Source organism: Phaseolus vulgaris, chromosome 6 (genome assembly GCF_051622355.1).
Source record: "Phaseolus vulgaris cultivar YP4 chromosome 6, ASM5162235v1, whole genome shotgun sequence".
In the NCBI taxonomy this organism is placed as follows: domain Eukaryota; kingdom Viridiplantae; phylum Streptophyta; class Magnoliopsida; order Fabales; family Fabaceae; genus Phaseolus; species Phaseolus vulgaris.
Window position 1 is genome coordinate 12064910 of NC_143503.1, and position 21100 is coordinate 12086009.

Below are 21100 nucleotides of genomic sequence, written 5' to 3' on the forward strand. Positions count from 1 at the left end.
AGCTGTAAATCACACATTGACATTGCATTGGGCCTAGTAAGTATCTATATTTCATTACATAAGCCTAAATTCAGTAGATAATATCTAATTTTGATAACTTTTCCATTTATTTCAGAAACGTAAATTTTGTCGACTGATTAATTCAACCCGATGAGTTATTCATGGCCACACACACTAAAAAGAATGGGCTTTTGGTAGATAGTCGTGCCTAACAGACTTACATAAGTTATTGCTCTAATTTTGTGTACATGATTTATATTTCTAATTAATATTGTCCTACTTACAATTTCCACAATGCACTAGGAAACCTACCATGAACGGTTGAAAGCCCTCCAATCAAATAACTCTGAAGGATCAACTTCCAACCTCCAATAGATTGATCTAACAACAAAAAGTCAATGCTGGAAGAATGTTGCTGGAGACAAGAGTAGAGGTCGATGTTACGGCACTGCAGGTTTGGCTACCAACATTCGGCCCAGAGTATCTTCCCTGACCCAACCTTCATTGTTTGCTCCATCCGGTGATTACTTATCTCATAATGAACAACTTCATCGTGTTGCAAGAAAATGAAAAAGCAAATCAAGCAAATCAAATAGCCGATCAAGAAAATCAAAAGTGTGCAATGTTGGAAGATAAAATAAAGTCCATGGAGCAAAAATTAGCTATGATGATGGAGTCACAACAGGGTGACAACTCAACAGGAACGAGTCACGCTCACCCTTGTTATGCTCGGAACTTTGGTGATCAACTCTTGCCTTGAGCTCAACATTTTGTAAGTAAAATCCAACTTTCATACATGCTACAACATATCTCACATCAACTATTGAAACTATTCAATCATACTACTCTATTTATACTATCTCTTGCTTTAATCTATTTATAACCACTTTGCATGGTTAAGTATTAAATTCATTATTTAAGGCTTGAAAATACATAAATAAGTGAATACACCTCAATCATAGGGTCTAATTAAATGCTTAGCTTTTCATTTTTGTCCATTCTTTATTCTTTTTGTTTATTTAATTTTGAAGTTACCCTTGTTTTGGTGGTGCAGCTGTGGTAGGTGGAAACTTCCTGGCTAGGGACATAACATTCCAAAACATAGTGGGGGCTTCAAAGCATCTAGATGCGGCCCTAAGAGTTGGAAATTCAATTTTTATTCACTTTGATTTGGAACTTGAAATCATTTGCAGGTGTTATAATTGAACTTCCATATTGATTGCAAATATAAATTTGGATTGCCTTTATCAACTTTATGAGAAACTCCAATCATAAATCATACTTTCTCAAACTTGAATATTTGTGGTGCCTTGGTAAATATACTTGAGTTGAATTTGCTTATTTGCATCAATCTCTCTAATGAAGTTATATTAAATAATTATGTCCTTTATTCTTTATGGTGAAATAGATTATTTGTCATTGTTATAGCTGGCTTGGTGTCAGACTAGACCATAGTATATTCATCTTGTTGTTATCTCATTTCTTCAAGTATTCTTCTAATATATATTGCTTGACTTGTAGTTTCTACAATTGTAACATACTTTATTTGTATTGTTGATTGTGCTACTGTTGCTTACCTTTTAGATGCCTAAAAATATCTTAATCCAGGTGAGAAAGCATACCCTGATGTAATATTCATGTCATCAAACAATCTTGTCACATCACTATTATGCTTTGTTTGGAAGACTGTATGTATTGTTTGTGTGAATTTGTGGAATGAGAAAGATGAGATAATGTTAATATTTGGAAGGGTGAGTTTGAGTTGATTTGAGAGGATGGAAAGTGGAGGATCGAATGACCTATGAAGTGCCTATGTCATGTGCGCAGTATGCATCCATTTCCCACTGCTCAAGAAACCAACATGTGTATGTTAAAAAAGCATAATCAATTAAGTTCCAAACATAATCCTTTAATGTGGTTAGGAGTTGCTGTTTTGATTGTTTTTGTTTTATTACTTCTTTGCTTGATAACTCTATCTTCTCCACTTGTAACATCTAAAACAGTACATACAATTTCATTAACTAAAGCAAGCTTGGGTGAATGTGATAATTTAAGTCAAATGTCATAAGTTCAACTTTTACAAGTGTTAATTGTTTTGTAATAATTTATTAAACTTTTGAACCTATTTTTTCAACCTCGAAACATGTTTGATGCATGTCTAAAACCATTGTTATATTTACGAAAAGGTTGTTCACTCACTAGCGCAGAAATGTAAAATAAATGTGGCTATTTTACATTTACAAATGCGGTTATAGAACCGCATTTGATCAGCACGCATTCGTAAATCGGAGATATACAAATGCGGTCATAGAACCGCATTTATAAATTAGATTTACAAATGCGGTTATTTAAAATAACCGCATTTGTATATTATTCTGAATGAGGGATGAGGGTTTAGGGGTTTAAGATTTACGAATGCGGTCTTGGTAATAACCGCATTCGTAAATCACATTTACGAATGCGGTTTTGGTAAATGACCGCATTTGTAAATAGGTAAATCACATTTACAAATGCGGTTTTGGTAAATGACCGCATTTGTAAATAGTGTTTTTTTTAAAGTGCATTTTGTATTGTGCATAAACCATATAAATTAATAACCTGCATAATGATCAAACCCAGCCAGACAAATACAGAAATATAGTAATCAATTGAGATCATCAAAATGTACATTTACAAGTAATCAAATTACATATACATAAAACCATTATTGTTTACCTATGCTAGAGTTATAAAAATTTATGAAATATGTGGACCAAGAATCTCTAACATATGAAATGCCTTCCTCATTCATTGGTGTTTCTTCTATGAATAACTGCATTGCAAAGTTGACATAAATTAGTTTTTAGATATATATATGTTCAAGAATTATAAAAATGATTTAACATATATAGTACCTCTTTCCAACCAGTTTTAACACCTAGTCTTATAATGGTAATCATCCATTACATAATGTAATAGTCACACTCATAGCTTCCTGGTTGTTTATTACACTATAATTCAATAAAAAGTAATATGTTAGTATATTGATAAACAATGATAATAGAGAAAGAAAAAAATTACAAACCTTTATTCTTATCCAGTTCAAATTATTTGAACTTGATCGACCCTTTAGGATGTTATATCCACGCCATGAACTGGTTAATACAAAAAACCTCGTTAGTAGATGGTTAATTAGTAACATATACAAAGTTCAGTTTATAATGTACTTACGTATCAATGATATCCTTAAATTTTGTGGGAATCTTCTTGTGTAGGGAACAAAACCACACAGCAGTCTTATCAACCATTGATAAGACGAGTAACTGCCAATGATGCCTATTTCATCAATGAAAAGAGTTAGTAAATATTTAAAACATAAAATAATAATAATTGATGACATATAATTAAACTTACTCATTAATATAAGGGCATAAATAAATTTGTTTTCCCTCTTTTTCCAGGGTGTTAGTGATGTATGCTTGAGTCTCATGTGAGTTTGGTCCAACGGAATTAGTATATGCAGGATCTAAGAATCCATACATATTTTCCTTCCCCTTAGTGATACAGACTCTATGCAAAAACCTACAAGTTTTTAGTTAAAGCATAATCAATAATAATTTAACATAAAGTAAATTGAATAATAGGTAAAGATACTTACATCATAAAAAATTGAATTATACTTATATTGAGCTCCTGTTTCCCATATATAAATTCTGATAAATCTGTGTTGTAAATCATCAGTGGCAGTTCAGTGTTTATTTGAAAAACTGTATCATCCCACGAAACTGGAAAATGTTCATTGCCAATCTGACTAGCAATGAGACGTAAGGAAGCTAGAGGATCGTCAACTGGAACCTCACGCTTCTTTTCCGAACTTGGTGGCCGAAAAGGTTTCTACAAGATAAACAACATTTGTATTAAATTATATGTAATATATAAATATAAATAAAAAATAATATAATGAAATGAAATTATTACATGAGGTTTGGGCATAGATCGAATGAGCTCTCTGGCCAGGCAACGAATGTCTGAAATGCATCGGCCACAGTGGTTACCTCATCTGAAGGTAGTGGAACACGAGCATCAGGAAATCGTACTTTTTCAACTGTTACCTTTGCCACATCAGGGGAGAGAGGAACGTTATGTAAGGTGGTGGCGTTTTGATAGACTTTTCCAAGGGCCACCACCCGAGGAAGTTTGCCGCCCACTACCAGTAGCTCACAATCCTCCGTCTGCCCATTGATATCATCCCCTAATGTTGGAGGAGCCGCACAACTCCCCTTTGTGCTCTTGGGAGTGGGACTAACAAGGGGTTCAATCGGCTCATCACAAACTTCTTGCGATAGAAACTCTTGTCGCATTCGATCATTCTCCTTTTTCATCTCTAGCCACATCAAATCAGTCTCCTTTCTCATCTCCTCCATTAATTGTTCACGTATCTTAGTCTTCATTTGAGTTTCGTTCTCTTTGGAGGAGGGGGATGACTGTCGTTCTAAAACTCCAAAATATAGTTTAATTCCGACCCCTTGTCCAGCTGCACGAACACGACCAGAGTGCTCAGGTCGTCCAATTGCTTCAACCAGGATATCGTGACGACCTTCAGCAACAAATTTACCGTCGGATTCCAAGGAATCCTGCAAGAGTACACAAAAATCATATTTTCAAGCATTAATATAATTAATGCTTTAAAATAAATGAAAAAAAAACTAAAAATAACTTACAATTTTTTCGTTGATAACCCCGGATTGCTCAGAACTTGGTGCACCCGACTTTTTAATTCGGGCCCTCTTCCATTTTACATGGCGAAAAGGTGGTGATGGAGGAGAAGTGACCCCTGTTTCAACATTCTCAGACAACGTCCCCTGTTTAGATTTCTCCTTTTCCACCATCAGTGTTTGCTCAAGTTTTCGATACCCCGAACGAGACATAACGTGCGGGGTAAGATTCTTCAAAGCTATCTCTTGAACTTTCTTCCGACGATCCTGTCATAAGTGAAATAAACAAATTGAAGTAAACAAGATAAACTTATTAATGTTATATAAACAAAAAAGTTACTTCACTTACCCTCCAAGCCTCATTTTCACAGCTTTCTTTAAAAAGACGTCATGTCTCTTCATCAATATGTTTGTACTTTAAACATGGATTTTCGTCTTTAAGGTCGTCAAAAAATGTATCTCGAAGTCAGTCTTGACTTAAAGGTACGAAATTTGAGTCCGATATTGGATATAATCTTTGATCGAAGTGGTTCCACATCAGGAATTTCAAAGTTTGCCTGCAAAATAACATTAGCAAATTAAAATTAATTAATGAATATTAAAAAGCATTATATCAAAATGTAAAGCTTACCAGAACATCCTCCCATATCATGTTACGGTCGACCTCTGACACCTCATCCCATGAATTAATCAGAATGCAGAGCCTCTCACGAGAAACAACTCCAAGATAGCTCATAAACTCATCTGCCCTAGGACCAAAAGCCACTCCAGTGTTGACGTCAATGTCAACACGTGTCTTCTCACCAGCAGCACGTCTCAATGCGAGACGCTTCAATCTAGTAGGTTCTCTGCTGCCTCGTCCGGATCGAGGTTTGAGTGGGGTCTGATCGTCATCCATGTCTCTGTTAAAAAAATTAGGTAACAAACATTAGTTAATCTGCATCGAATTAAAATCTTATAAAAATAATACATAAAAATCTAAATCTAAAATGCTTATTTACAGGTTGCACGGGGGTTGAAAGTTCATATGTAAATTCCTTCACTGTGGTCTTTACGGGTTGTCATCTTTATTAATTATCTTTATTAATTATCTTTGGTGTGAATGAACAGGGGTCACCATTTTCAATATCATCTATGGTCTCCCCTTGTTTTTTGCCGTGTAAAACGACATACCCGTGTAAAATCTTTCCGGTATAATATACAATCATTAGGACATGCATGTATTTTTTTGTACTCCATACCCATTGGACAAAGAACCTTTTTGGCCTCGTAATTATGATTAGGTAGAATATTTCCCTCTAGAAGCATATCCTTCAATAGCTGGAGCAATTCCGTGAAGCTTTTATCAGTCCATCCGTTTATTGCCTTCAAATTCATCAATCTTAACACCGCCGACAACCGTGTGAAGTTACTTGATCCAGGATACAAAGGAGTCTCTGCATCTGTTGACATACTTCCATATCCATGCGCTTTTGCAAAACACTCAGCTCCCGCATCACGAATCATGTCCTTCAATCGATCGTGTACTGCTTCATCCATGGTAGAACCCACATATTCTTCAGTTACGGAAACACGTGGTAAATTTAATAATTCACCATGCCATGTCCAAGTTGTATAAGATCGAAGAAACCCATTACATAGCAGGTGTTCCCTCATGATATTCACATCCAGTATCCTTCCATTCAAATAGTTAACGCACGGACACCTGATCTTTGCTCCATCATGACCACTAATAATCGCGTTACGCTGCGCAAATTGTATAAATTCCTCTACTCCCCTTTCGTACTCATCACTTATACGAACAACATTAATCCAACCTCGATCCATTATATATTCTGGAATAGTTAGGATTTTCTAATAATTAGTATTCTATCTCACACATTTGCCGAGGGTCGAACACCCTCAGACTCAATCCAAACACGATAATTCTATTCTAAAAGTAGCAACTAACATAACATAAAACTTTTATTAAAATGTAATTAACAACTAACTAAATATATAATATAAATTTAAGAAAATACAAATTTATATAATAATATATAAATTATAATAAAAAAAATATAAATTCAAAATATTAAATAAAAATTCAAAAAATTTTAAATACAACACCAATCTTTCCGTGAACCAAGGTTGCTGGTGATCGGAGTGGCAGAGGCACGCGACAAAGGCAGCGGCGGAAGCGGTGGCGGTAGTACGGAATAGTAACCTAAAATGCAAATGCGCCAACGAAGTAAGGAACGAAAATGCCAATGCCAACGAAGTAAGGAACGAAAATGATGAATGAATGAACAAACGAAACTTAAAATGGTGAAAATGCAGAGAGGAGAAGAAAGTGAAACTGAGCGCAAGAACAGTGGAAACGAAGAGCGGAGAAGAAAGTGAAATCTGAAACTGAGTGGCGCGCTTCAAATTTTTTAGGGTAAAATGCCGTTCTAGAGTAAAACCGCATTTGTAAATCAATGCCAATGATTTACAAATTCCGTTCTAGAGTAAAACCGCATTTGTAAATCAATGCCAATGATTTACAAATGCGGTTTTACTCTAGAACCGCATTTGTAAATCAAATTAATTTCAAAAATGTCACCGTGTTTTTTACAAATGCGTTTATTCGCAAACCCGCACTTAATAAGCAGTATTCTTTTAATCTTTTTGCACTAGTGACTTCACCTAATAATATTGGTTAAAAAAATATTATAGTCAATTTTTTTCTTCAATTACAATTTTGAAGCAGTAACAACCATACCAACTTATATTAGTACAAATTATTCCTAATAGTACAACTTCTTTGTACAAGTTTGTTCCTTTCCTTTCCACTCCCATCGTCTTCCAACTACTCTTGAGTTTATCATTATTTAAAATAAATATTTATTTTTTTATTATTCTGTTCACATAATATCCTCATATGCAACACTAAGTTTAATTATTTAATTTTATTTTTATATTAGCGTCCCACAAAGGGACAGTAACTTTATTATTTTTAATATTTTGGTCTATCTTGTGTTGCCTAAACCTACAGTATAGTTTAAATAATAAATAATTTATTTTACTTTATGTAGGCTTAAGGGACACTAACTTGCAATTAAATAATAAATAATTTATTTTACTTTATGTAGGTTTAATGGACACTAACTTGCAAATAGTCGTGTCCCCCATAGTCCCCACTAATTCATTAGCAACCTTTGGATTAGTGTCAACTTTTAATGGGACACTAAACTCACTCTAATTATCATTTAGTGTCCCCCTTTTACTTTTTGTGTGGGATTTGGGGAGGCTAATATTATTATTTCTTGAGTGTAGGTACAACATATTATAAGTCATATTTTATATTAGAATGTATGGCTTTAAACTAGAGGTGGGTTGAATGGTTTAAAGAGGGTTTTCGCAAACTTTTAAGTCTAGAATGAAATTACTTCAAGAAAAACATGAATCAGAATTCAGTTTGCCAAAACACAAAACAAATAAGCACAACACCAGAAAAACAATCGGTTGTTTCGCAAGAACAATTGGTTGTTTCGCAAAAACAATCGGTTGTTTCGCAGAAACAATCAATTGTTTATACCAGTTCACAAATATAAAACTGAAATTAAAGAGTTTAAGGATAGAGAGAATGCACACAGAGGTTTATACCGGTTCACTCTTAACCAAGAGTTACATCTAGTCTTCCCAAAAACCACTGGGGAATCCACTAAGCAATCAACCCTAGATTACTTACAACACCACCAAAGAAGTGACCTTGATCCCCTCAAGACACACACTTCCTTTGGCTTCAGCACAACACCACTAAGAATGATGATTTTGATAACCTCAAGAACACATAACACTTCTCAGCTTCACACACAGAGTTTCTTTCAATGTACAAAGGATTACACTTGTTACGAAAAAGATCTAAAATGAATACAAGATGAAAATCCTATATGACACTCCCTTTGATCCAACAATCTCAAAGCAATCTCTAACTCTTTCAAAAGCAAAAATCAGTGAAAAACTCAAATATGTTTTTCTTTGATTAAAACTAAGTTGTTTGTTACAAAATCTGAACAAACTATTTATTGCAATTAAAGACTGGTCAAAGCATTCAAAACTGGAGCGTAATCAGTTATAAAATCATTTAAAGCTCAGTCAAAGCACAAAACAGTTTTCTGTTATGGTCCCAAAACAAACAATCGATTGTTTTCACGAATCAATCGGTTGTTTTGGTTTGACAGCAAGTCAACCATCAAAAACAGTTTTCAACCTTTCTAAAAACACCTAAGTATAAAACAATCGGTTGTTTCGACAAAACAACAGGTTGTTTTTCACTTAGTTTGAAAAACATTTTTCAATTAAAAGGTTTGAGAATGCTTATGCTTTGGATTCAATCAAGAGTGGATTTACACATAAAATCTACCCCAGATCCTATCTAAAGACAGCTCAGCAACAACAAGCACATCCAACCTTTCATCAACCTTCAAAGGGTTTGGATTCTTCAAAGCTTGAACACACTTGATTCAACAATCTCCCCCTATTTGATGAAGACAAATCTCTGGTTGCTTGTGTTGGTTTTGATTGAATCTAAAACAGTTCCTGCAAGACAAAGTTTAAGCAAAACACATTATCTCTGATATAGGGTTAGAGTAAAAACAGAAACAGTATATCAGCATCTTAAAAAACTAGCAGAAAAAGGTTTACTTAAACACTCATAAACCACATAGAGTTTTGCAGAAATTTAAAAAAAATAACAAAGCAACACAGCATAACAGCATAAATCTCCCCCTATTTGTCTTCACAAATAGACAAAAAGAAGAGATAAAGAGATAATTGTTTCAGATCATACAGAAATTTAAAGCAAAAGCAATTAAACTAATACATGACCAAAAACAATCGGTTGTCTCATGAATTCAACCGGTTGTTTTTCTTCTAATCATCTTTGCCATACTGGAGTTCAAAAATTTGATTATGAACAACTTTTATCTGTTCATCCAAGGTCATAAGGCGTGTGTTCATGATGTTGAACCTGTTATCTATGCTCTGGAAGTTGCTTACACAACTCATTGAGATTTCTTTGATTCTCGGCAAATCCATCAAGCCTATTGACCATATATCTTTCAAAAGAAGACATGGATGGAATTTCATCTCCTTGATTTCTTGCACTGGTTCCAGCACCTAGATTGGTTTCAGGTTGCTCTTCTTGATGGAAATCCATGTCAGTAGTTTGATCTTCTTCATCAAACTCAGCAGCAGCAGCACTTGAAGAGGCACCATGATCACCATCTTTGCTCACCCATTTGCCACCTATTTTGGTGAATCCCATCTTGCTAAGAGAGCCATTGTTCATATCTTGAGTTGACTTAACCAACTCAGATGACTCATCTTCCAGATTCACTTCAAAATACAGCAGAAATTTAGAAATCAAAACAGCATAAGGATAGTGATAATCACTTAACCTCATGGCTTTTTGCATGTGTTCCTTGATGATGTGGATCCAATTGATTCTAATCTTCTTCATTATGCAGTAGATGTACACAAGGTCTTCTTCTGTAAGAACAGAATGATTGCTCCCCCTTGGAGTAAGAATCCAAGTTACAATAAGAGCAAGCAATCTCTCATCTAGCTTTAAGCCTCCAACCGAACAAGTTCTTACTTGGGCATTTTGATTCTTCAAGCAGCTCTTGTAGTATTGGACTTTGTTGAAATCCTCCACTACTTCCAGATTTCCCTTGTTGATTCTTAGGCCAGCATACTTCAGACCAGCAACAATAGTCCACACATCATATGTGATCTCCATGGCAACCCCCTTCACATGAGAAACAAGGTTGTTTCCCTCAAACTTAAGGTTGATGTAGAACACCCGAATCAAATCAGGGTAGATGTTTCCCTTCATCAACAAGAATCTTCTTAGAGATTGATCTTTGAGCAGCTTCCTCACATTATCTAGCTTTTGACTTTTCAGCCAATCAAAGGAAACAACTTTGGGGTTGTTTATCACCTTTGTGCTAGTTTCAAACCTATACCTTTCAATGAGCCCATTGTCTCCAGAAAACCAGCCCTCTAATCTCCCTCCAGACCTCACTGCTTTGGCTTTGACCCTCTTTGATGTAGGAGGAGTTGATTCCATGACAGCAGAAAAAGGAACAAAGAAAACTCACACAAGGAGAACAAGAGATGTTGCAAGAGATGGCTCAATTGGTTGTTCTTGTGAGAGAGAACAGCTGCAACAGAATTTAAAGAAGAAACAGAACCATACTACATTCAATGACATGAGTGGGTTTCAGATTTTCAGAGAGAAAGGACTTGACCAAGACTTACAAATAAAACGTCAGAAAAAGCAGAAAACCACATGGTCATCACATGTGATCTTTGACTAGTCATAAAAGGTCTTTAATTTTCAAGATTTTGGAATATATTCCTTTATGACATGTTGTAACTTCTTTCAGAACATAATCAGCTTTCAACATTGCTTCATTGACCAAGGATTCTTTCATCAATGTGATCTGCAACAGCCAGAAATCAAAAAGAAATTAAATCCATTCCTTCACAGTGTTGTCAGACACAAAACAATCGGTTGTTTCGAGGAAACAATCGGTTTTTTTTCTGCAGTAGCAAAACAGATTTTGAATTTTTAATCATAAGCAGAAAGGATTCAAATCAGATGTATTTGAACATTTTAAAAGAGATATTTAAGCATGAATATTGATTTAAGAAGGAATTAAAGATAGAGATAAGGAAGGTCTCATTCTTTGTGATGTTCCTTCAATGAGCCATATGCCTTTCGATCAAGCAGCCTCTTTTGATTATTAAGAGCCTTGGACTGATACATAACATTGATTCAGCTTCAATGTTAATCTTTTTCTTCCAAGAACCTGATCAGTTGACTCAGTTCCTCATATTCTTCTAGATTCCCTGCATAAACATGAATTCAAGCAACAAGGTTTGGTCCCCTTACAAATTTGGGTCCATTTGGTTTACTGTTTTCATTTGAAACCTCACAACCTTTAGGAATCCATTTCATAAAGCCTCTGGGAACCGAAAATTTTCTTATTTTGCATAATCTAACAGAATGGCCTTTCTTCATGCAATAAAAGCATGTAACAACCGGTTGTTTCGACTTAACAATCGGTTGTTTACTGGTTGTTTTGGAAAATTCTTTGAAAACTTATCTTTCTTGTTTTGTGGATTAAAACCTAATCCAGCTCTTCCAAAAACACAGTTTTGAGATGGCAAGACATTCTCAAAGTTGGATTTTCCTTTAGAAAGCTTATCCATAGTACTTACAAGATAATGCACTTTCTTTTCAAGGTTTTCACAATTTTCACAAATGAGAGTGTCACACTTGCAAGAAGAGTTTTTGAAATGTGTTTCAAGATTTTTAAAATCCCTTTAAGATTTTTCCAGCTCTTCTTTAAGTGCCTTCACTCTCTTTTCAAGCCAGCTGTTAAGATCTTTCAATCGGTTGTTTGAAAGAACCAATCGATTAGCTTCATCATGTGTTTCTTGAAAAGCTTCAAGCAATTCACTATAATTTTCTTCATTTAAAGAAGTACATGAACTTACCTCACTTGAGCTACAAGACTCATCATCCCCTTCAGCAATCAAGCATATGTTTGCTTTTTCTTCTTCACTTGATGATGAACTTGATGAGGAGACTTCATTCTCATCCCAAGCTATGTAGGCCTTTTTTGTCTTTCCCTTCTTTTCTTTATAGCTTGACTTCTTCTCCTTGCTATCTTTGTTTGGGCAATCTGCCTTTATGTGCCCTTGCTCACCACAACCAAAACACGTGTAGTTATTGGAATTAAAATCATTGGATTTCTTGTTTTCATACCTTTCTTTGTTGCGGTTCCTTTTCAAGAATTTGCTAAACTTTCTAGATAGCAAACTAAGGTTCTCTTCATCACTATTATCACTGGATTCTTGCTTGCTTTTGTGCTTGATAGCTTTTAAGGCAATACTCCTTACATGCTTGTCTTTGCTTTCTTGAACATTGAGTCGATTCATTTCTAACTCATGTTCCCTAAGCTTGCCAAACAAAGAAGTCATACTCAATGATGTTAGATCTTTAGATTCAGATATAGTAGTTACCTTAGGTTGCCAAGACCTATCAAGACACTTGAGGATCTTGATGTTTAGCTCTTCTTTTTCAAAGGTTTTGTCAAGGCTCATGAGATGATTGATGATATGCGTGAACCTTTTCTGAACTTCAGCAATTGTCTCACCCTTGAGCATTCTGAACATTTCATACTCTTGGATTAGAGTATGCTTTCTTGCTCTTTTCACCTCATTGGTACCTTCATGAGTTACCTCCAAGGTGTCCCACGATTCCTTTGTTGATTTGCATTGAGAGACCATGAAAAATTCATCTGAATTCAAGGCAGAAGTTATTATGTTTTTAGCAATGCAATCAAATTTGGCCTTCTTACTTTCAGAATCAGTCCATTGAGACCAAGGTTTTTCAATGGAAGATCCATCTTTTTCAAATTTTGGAACAAAGGGGCCATTTTCAATTGCATCCCAAATACCTTTGTCAAGTGATTCTAACAAGATTTTCATTCTGACTTTCCCAAATTGGTATTTCAAACCACAAAATAGAGGTGGTATGTTGATTGAAGCACCTTCCCCAAAAGGTAGTCTATCAGCCATTTAAAAACAGTTTTAGGATCACACTTGAATAAATTTCAAGAACCAAGCTCTTGATGCCAATTGTTAGAATGTATGGCTTTAAACTAGAGGGGGGTGAATGGTTTAAAGAGGGTTTTCGCAAACTTTTAAGTCTAGAATGAAATTACTTCAAGAAAAACTTGAATCAGAATTCAGTTTGCCAAAACACAAAACAAATAAGCACAGCACCAGAAAAACAATCGGTTGTTTCGCAGAAACAATCGGTTGTTTATACCAGTTCACAAATATAAAACTGAAATTAAAGAGTTTAAGGATAGAGAGAATGCACACAGAGGTTTATACCGGTTCACTCTTAACCAAGAGCTACATCTAGTCTTCCCAAAAACCACTGGGGAATCCACTAAGCGCTCAACCCTATATTACTTACAACACCACCAAAGAAGTGACCTTGATCCCCTCAAGACACACACTTCCTTTGGCTTCAGCACAACACCACTAAGAATGCTGATCTTGACAACCTTAAGAACACACAGCACTACTCAGCTTCACACACAGTTTCTTTCAAAGTACAAAGGATTACACTTGTTACAGAAAAGATCTGAAATCAATACAAGATGAAAATCCTATATCACACTCTCTTTGATCCAACAATCTCAAAGCAATCTCTAACTCTTTCAAAAGCAAAAATCAGTGAAAAACTCAAATATGTTTTTCTTTGATTAAAACTAAGTTGTTTGTTACAAAATATGAACAAACTATTTATTGCAATTAAAGACTGGTCAAAGCATTTAAAACTGGAGCGTAATCAGTTATAAAATCATTTAATGCTCAGTCAAAGCACAAAACAGTTTTCTATTATGGTCCCAAAACAAACAATCGATTGTTTTCACGAATCAATCGGTTGTTTTGGTTTGACAGCAAGTCAACCATCAAAAACAGTTTACAACCAACCTTTCTAAAAACACCTAAGTATAAAACAATCGGTTGTTTTGACAAAACAACAGGTTGCTTTTCACTTAGTTTGAAAAACACTTTTCAATTAAAAGGTTTGAGAATGCTTATGCTTTGGATTCAATCAAGAGTGGATTTACACATAAAATCTACCCCAGATCCTATCTAAAGACAGCTCAGCAACAACAAGCACATCCAGCCTTTCATCAATCTTCAAAGGGTTTGGATTCTTCAAAGTTTGAACACACTTGATTCAACATTTTACACACATTCTGAGAATATAATGACAGGTATATCAATGCCACCCGGTATATCAGACATTGATATGAATGGAAATTATTCATAATTGTCAACACTTGAGGTGAATATGAGTGAAAATATATCAGGTACAATAACTCTTATCCAAACATATGTTTTGCATTTCTTTTTTGTCAAGTAACAGTGTCTAATAAGAACAACTTCAAAGATGTAATTTTTATTACACCGCATATTAATGCAATAACTTTATATACAATTGAAATTTAACTAATCTTAATATTTTGGAAAAATGCAGTTGATAACATACTGATCAGGATACCCTTATCTGAGATAAATAACAGTAAGTTATTTTTCTTTTTGTATGAAGTATTTGTACTAACAACTTGTTTTGTATATGTCATTTTGACAATTACGAAACTCAAACTCTATATTATACATCAATTTTATCATTAGAAATCAATATTGTTCAATTTATTATGAACTAAAATATGTATTCAATGTGTTAGAAGTACAGGACAAATAGTTTCGTCTATTGAATGTGTTGGCAGCACGAGCTATATAATTCTACGCGAAACATATTAAGATGTTATATAGAAAAACCAAAAACAATAAACACTCTTTCAATTACGAACCAAACAAAGGTAATTTATATTACTACATTTTGCATGCAAAATGTCTTGCTTAATTAAAATAGTATCTTACCTTTGTTTTCACTTGATATTAGATGATGAACAAAGCAATTTCATCTCTGATTTGTATGAAAAAGTTTTAACTAGGTACATTTCTAAAAGGGTGATTGTGTTATTATTATATACTATATCTTATTGCAAACATGATTAATTATTCCTTTTTTTTGGAAATTAGGAATTCTTGAATTTGGACAACCTATTATACAGTGTGACCATTGCATGGCTGATGTTTGGTATGAGGAAAGATCGGATAAAACACAAACATATAAAAAAATTCATTTCTCCATATGTTGTCAAAAGGGAAAAGTTCAACTTCCTTTTTTAAAAAATCCTCCTCAATTGATTCAAAGGTCAAGACAACAGAAGCAATCATTATTTACAAAACATTTGGAACTACAACAATATGTTTTCATTCACTTCAATTGGTGGTAAGATTCATTCTTCAATCAATGATGGATCTAGACCTCCACAATTCATTCTGAATGGCCAAAATTACCATCGAATTGGGAGCTTGCTACCAGAAAGTGGAAACACTCCTAAGTTTGCACAATTGTACATATATGATACTGAAAACAAAGTAAAAAACAAAGTCTTTAACTTTGAGTAAGTGTTCATAGATTGCTTTTCTTTTGAAAAATGTGGTACTATTGACAACTAAAAACTTTCAATATGAATTGTACAGGTCCAAAATGAAAGACTCTAGATTTGATAAGTCATTGATTACAAATTTGATGAAGATAATTGATGACCACAATGTTCTTGCACAATCCTTTAGAAGAGTTAGAGATGTCTTACAGACTGATGAACATTCTGACTTTGGATTGAGATTATATAGAAATCGATTCAAGGATCCTAGAATTTATAATACTCCCACATCTGATGAGATAACAACATTAGTAGTGGGTGACCTTAGTACCATGGATGTAGGAAGAGATATCATCGTCAAAAAAAAGTTGTGGAGAATTGACAAGACTCCATGAAACCCATACAACTTTCATTCCTTTGCAATATCCGTTATTGTTTCCATATAGAGACGATGGTTATTGATCTTGCCAGTTCACCAAAACGCAAGAATCTTGCCACGTCAAAGATATCTCCCTCTGGATCAGCTTTGCACCACGCTAGCTTCTGTCCTTCACACCTCGATTCTCCTCAAGAACCTGAAAAAGACAGAGTGCGCCACTGCGGCCGATCGCGCTCCGACGCTCAAGTCAGTGACAGAATCACCAAAACTCTAAGAGAGAAAAGCTAAAACTCAAGGAACCGTGCAAAATCTCTCTCTGCGTACTCAAGTGTTCTCAAAGCGTAAAGAAGTGTTCTAAACGCGCGTACCTCAGAATCTGTTAAGAGTTCCTTATATACCTGTGCATTTTCTCTCTCCTGACGGTTACACCTCTGGATACGTGGCTCGCATCCAGCTGTACACGTGTCACCATCTGGAACGTCTTATGCTTGAGCGCCACTTCTACTCTTCAGGCTGTTCCACCAAGTTACTCATATGAGGAGCAACTCGGTGCATAGCTGCCTTGGAGCGCGATCTCTTCTAATGGCAAGCACGGGGTGTCACCATGCACACCTTCTCTGTGGTCTCGCCTGCCGCTATCACGATCTGCATTACTTGCTCATCGTGCATGTTCTGGTAAACTGTTCCCTGGCCTCAACCTCTGGCTAGGGAATGATCATCTGATAACTTCATCCTTCGTACTCGTGCCCTTTGAAAGCTTTGAACAAGCTTTCCTGATCTTTCGGCGATGTCCCCCTCTCGGCGATCTCTGACCACTTGGTCGTTTAAGCTCGCTTACGGCGACTACGACACAAGCCTGTGACCGCCGGTTTAGATATGCTAGAGATCGGAGCACGCCAACTTAACGATTGGCGACTACACAGACTTCCCGATGTCCTTCCCTTCTGTCAGCCAGGTGTTCCGTTCAACACGCCTATATTTTCGCTTGCTGCCACGTCATCACTCCCGACTACCGGGTCGGTACAGTTATCAAGAACATATTCCAATTCGTGAAGCTATCACAACCAGTCACATAAGGAAAATGATTTGTATTTCCTTTAGGGAATTTATTGCTTTTAGAATTCAAGACAGACAAATTGAGTTTGGGAATGTAGTAAACTCACGTCGACTGTTTCAACAACTTTTGGTTCATTCATACACGATGATTAAGGCACAAAGGTTGTCATTCATTATATCTAACCAAAAACTTATTCGTTGTGATATTCTTCATGGTGTACAAGAAGCAGTGCACCGAGGAGAAACACATTCTTCTATCATAGGAAAGCGTATAATTCTACCCTCATTGTTTACAGGTGGTATGAGGTATATGTTCAATAACTGCCATGATGTGATGGCCATATGTAAGAAATTTGGATATCCAGATTTGTTTATCACAATTATGTGCAACGTAAACTGGCCTGAAATACATGATTTAGTTTCCTCAAGAGATTGTGCAGCATCTGATAGACTCGACCTTGTGTGTAGAGTATTTAGAATGAAGTTGGATCAACTGATGACTGATTTCAAAAACACTGAATTCTTTGGCAAAGTAAATTCAGGTAATTTAATTTTTTTGCTTCTTATACATATTACTATTATTTCATAAGTTATGAAGTATAATATTCAATTCCTTTACTAATGTAGGCATGTTGAATTTCAGAAAAGGGTATTACCACATGTTCATATATTATTATGGTTAGACGGTGCAAATAAGTTGTTAAATCCAACAAATATTGATAAAGTAATTTCAGTAGAATTACCTCATGCGGAATTATATCCTAAATTGGCAAAGACAGTTGTTGCATTCATGATATACGGACCATGTTGTCCCACTAGGTTTAGCTCACCTTGCATGCAGGTAGATGTTCTAAATTTTATCCCAAAAAATATACATTGTCCACTACTATTGATCAAGATGGAAATCCATGTTATAGACGTATAGATAATGGCATATTCATACCAAAGAATGGGATTAAATTAGATAATAGAAACAATGTCCCATATAGTCCATTGCTTATCATGAGATATCAAGGCCATGTTAATACACAAGATTGCAACAAATCCAACTCAATCAAGTATTTGTTTAAATACGTCAACAAAGGTCCTGATAGGGAAAGTCTTAAAATCACAAAGTTTAATGAAGACTTAGTTATAGATAAGATACAAAAATACTATGATTGTAGATACACACTCTGTGTGAAGCAGCTTGGAAAATATTTGGGTTTGATATTCATCATAGATGACCTCCTATTCAAAGATTAACATTCCATTTATTTCGTGAGCAACCAATGTTGTTTAAAGATGATGATGAAATTGATGGCATCTTGAAGAATAATGAAAACAAGAATACTATGTTCTTAGCTTGGTTTGAGGCTAATAAGAAATATGTTGAAGGGAGAACTCTGGCGTATGCTGATTTCCCTACCAAATTTGTTTGGATGGCTCAACAAAGAGAATGGAAATCAAGAAAAAACGAATTTAGCATTGGAAGACTTACCTTTGTCCCTCTAGGCTCAGGCAAATTGTATTATTTGAGGATATTGCTAACAAATCAAACAGGTTGTACTGATTATGACAGCATAAAACTGTTAATAGCGTAACTTATAAGATGTATCAAGAAGCTTGCTTTGCAATGGGCCTATTGGCCGATGATAAAGAATTTATCGATGCAATTAAAGAATTTAGTTGCATTGCTTCTGCACAACAACTAAGAACTTTGTTTATTACACTGTTAATAATGATACAATGACTAAGCCTAATGAAGTATGGAGATGTGCTTGGAAGTTACTATGTGATGATATTCTATATAAAAAAAAATGAGAGAGTTAAACTTACCAGGTATAAATGAAACGCTTATTGCAAAGTTAAATTATAATTCAAAGCTATGTAATTTCTGCTTATATTTGTATGACTTAAATCAAAATCAGGTAATAACTGAATTCCTATCTAATATAACTTTTTTTTCTATGGCTTCATATTGACGAATCCGAATTGCAGAATATTTGTCTTTTACAAATAGATGAATTATTAGTTTCAAATGGTAATTCTTTAAAGGACTTCAGCTGTCTACCTCAGCCTATTCGTTCAAATTCATATATTTTGGAAAATAGATTTCTTATTGATGAACTCAGTTATGATAGAACAATCATGTCTGAAATGCATGAATCACTATATAGATGTCTTACTGCTGAACAACTGAATGTATATGAAAATATAATGACAACAGTACATAGTCAAGTAGGAGGTTTTATTTTTCTTATATGGATATGGTGGAATAGGAAAAACATTTATGTAAACATTATCCAGTGGAATCAGATCTACAGGAATGATAATATTAAATGTAGCTTCAAGTGGGATTGTAGCTTCCTGGCAGAAAAATAACTCATTTTACCCTTTGTATTCCACTTATGATAAATGAGGAATCAACCTGTAACATAAGTCATGGAAGCTTTTGTTCTAAGTTATTGATTGAGACAAAGTTGATTATATGGGATGAAGCTCCAATGATGAATTGGTTGTGGTTTGAGGCTTTCGAAAAAACATTAAGATATATTATGAATGTTGTAGATGAAGAGAACAGTAAGAAGCCTTTTGGTGACAAAGTTGTTTTTCTAGGAGGTGATTTTAGGAAAATTCTGCTTGTTGTCAAAAAGGGATCAAGATACGACATTGTAAAGGCAACTATAAACTATTCTGATTATGGAAACACTGTAAAGTTTTTACACTCTCAGAGAATATGAGATTAGCAAATCAAGAATCAGTTCAGAGTGCTACAGAGAGAAAGGAATTTGCTAAATGGATTCTAAATATTGGTGATGGAAATATGAAGTTAAATGAAAGTGGGGAAGGCATAATTGAAATACCCAAACATCTCTTAATCGAACACAGTGAGTCACCTCTACTCAGCTTAGTCGAATTTGTGAATCCTAAATTTTTGGATAATATGAGCAATGCTAACTATTTTTCTTCCTGCCGGTTGACTCGAACACCTTCATGAACTGCGCTTCTAGAACACCTTTGCTTCTGTTCCAACGTCTCCTTCCTCCGCCGTGAACACTTGAAACAGAGAGACAAATGGCGCCCTCGCGGCCGTTTGCACTCCAACGGTCAAGTCAGCTATTGGACAGGAAACACCAAACACTTCTCATCGCAGAACATCGTAAGGTCAATGTTCAGAGAAATGCGTAACTGAATCGTAACTGAAAATGCTAGCTTCTGGTCCAAATGTCTTAGAATGTGTAAAACGTACCTTATTCTGTTTATCGTAAAACCTTATATACCTTCCCCGGTGTTTTTGTCCACGTGTCAGCCTAAGACTTGCGCATTTTGTGGGCGCTCCTTAGCAACACTGTTCCCAGTCTTAGGGTCCTCTCAGTGTGTAAGGTTGCCCTGTCGAAGTACAACTCGCGCGGGGGTGACTGCATGGGTGCCAACTCAGGCGCCCATTCTTTGAGTCATCCGCCCTGGGTATTCCCTGCCTTCCTCACGTGTCATGCATGTTGATCACCCCCTGGGACGTGACCCTCATGTGGGTCGTCTCTGCCCCAGTGGCTCTCCAGCGGTGGTGCATACTCTCGCGTCCCTACACCTCATGCACGGATCCTTCGTGAGTTGGGTCTCTCCCTACTGGTAACTAGGGTTGTGGCTTGAAAACCACCTTTCTTTATGTTATTATTGTTGTCTGGGTGCCGAGGCCCGAGGACTCCACTCCCCTACTGTGTCGCCTCCTCTTGTGTCGCCTCCTACTGCGTCGCCTCCTCCACGGTTTGTTGAACCAAGTGGTGTTCAAGCTTTGATGAATCCAAACCCTTTGAAAGATGTTGAAGGTTTGGTTGTACTTGTTGTTGCTGAGCTGTGTTAGATAGGATCTAGGGTAAATTGTTTATGTAATCCACTCTTGATTGAATCCA

The 21100-nt window shown here is 35.5% G+C and overlaps 1 protein-coding gene across 1 annotated transcript; it reads left to right on the forward strand.

The window, feature by feature from the left end:
- Window positions 1-17352: 17352 nt before the first annotated feature.
- Window positions 17353-20187, forward strand: LOC137833304 (uncharacterized). Its single transcript, XM_068641662.2, has 3 exons — window positions 17353-17749; window positions 19758-19808; window positions 19922-20187. The coding sequence occupies exons 1-3, from the start codon at window positions 17353-17355 to the stop codon at window positions 20185-20187; spliced, it is 714 nt and encodes a 237-aa protein (XP_068497763.2).
- The last annotated feature ends 913 nt before the right edge of the window (window positions 20188-21100 follow it).

Excerpts from the sequence above, each read along its gene's own strand:
- LOC137833304 (XM_068641662.2), top strand. The coding sequence starts at position 17,353 with ATGATTAAGGCACAAAGGTTGTCATTCATTATATCTAACCAAAAACTT. Across the intron at positions 17,750-19,757 it reads CTTTGGCAAAGTAAATTCAG|ATGAAGAGAACAGTAAGAAG; the intron begins GTAATTTAATTT and ends TGAATGTTGTAG. Across the intron at positions 19,809-19,921 it reads CAAAGTTGTTTTTCTAGGAG|AGAATATGAGATTAGCAAAT; the intron begins GTGATTTTAGGA and ends TTACACTCTCAG.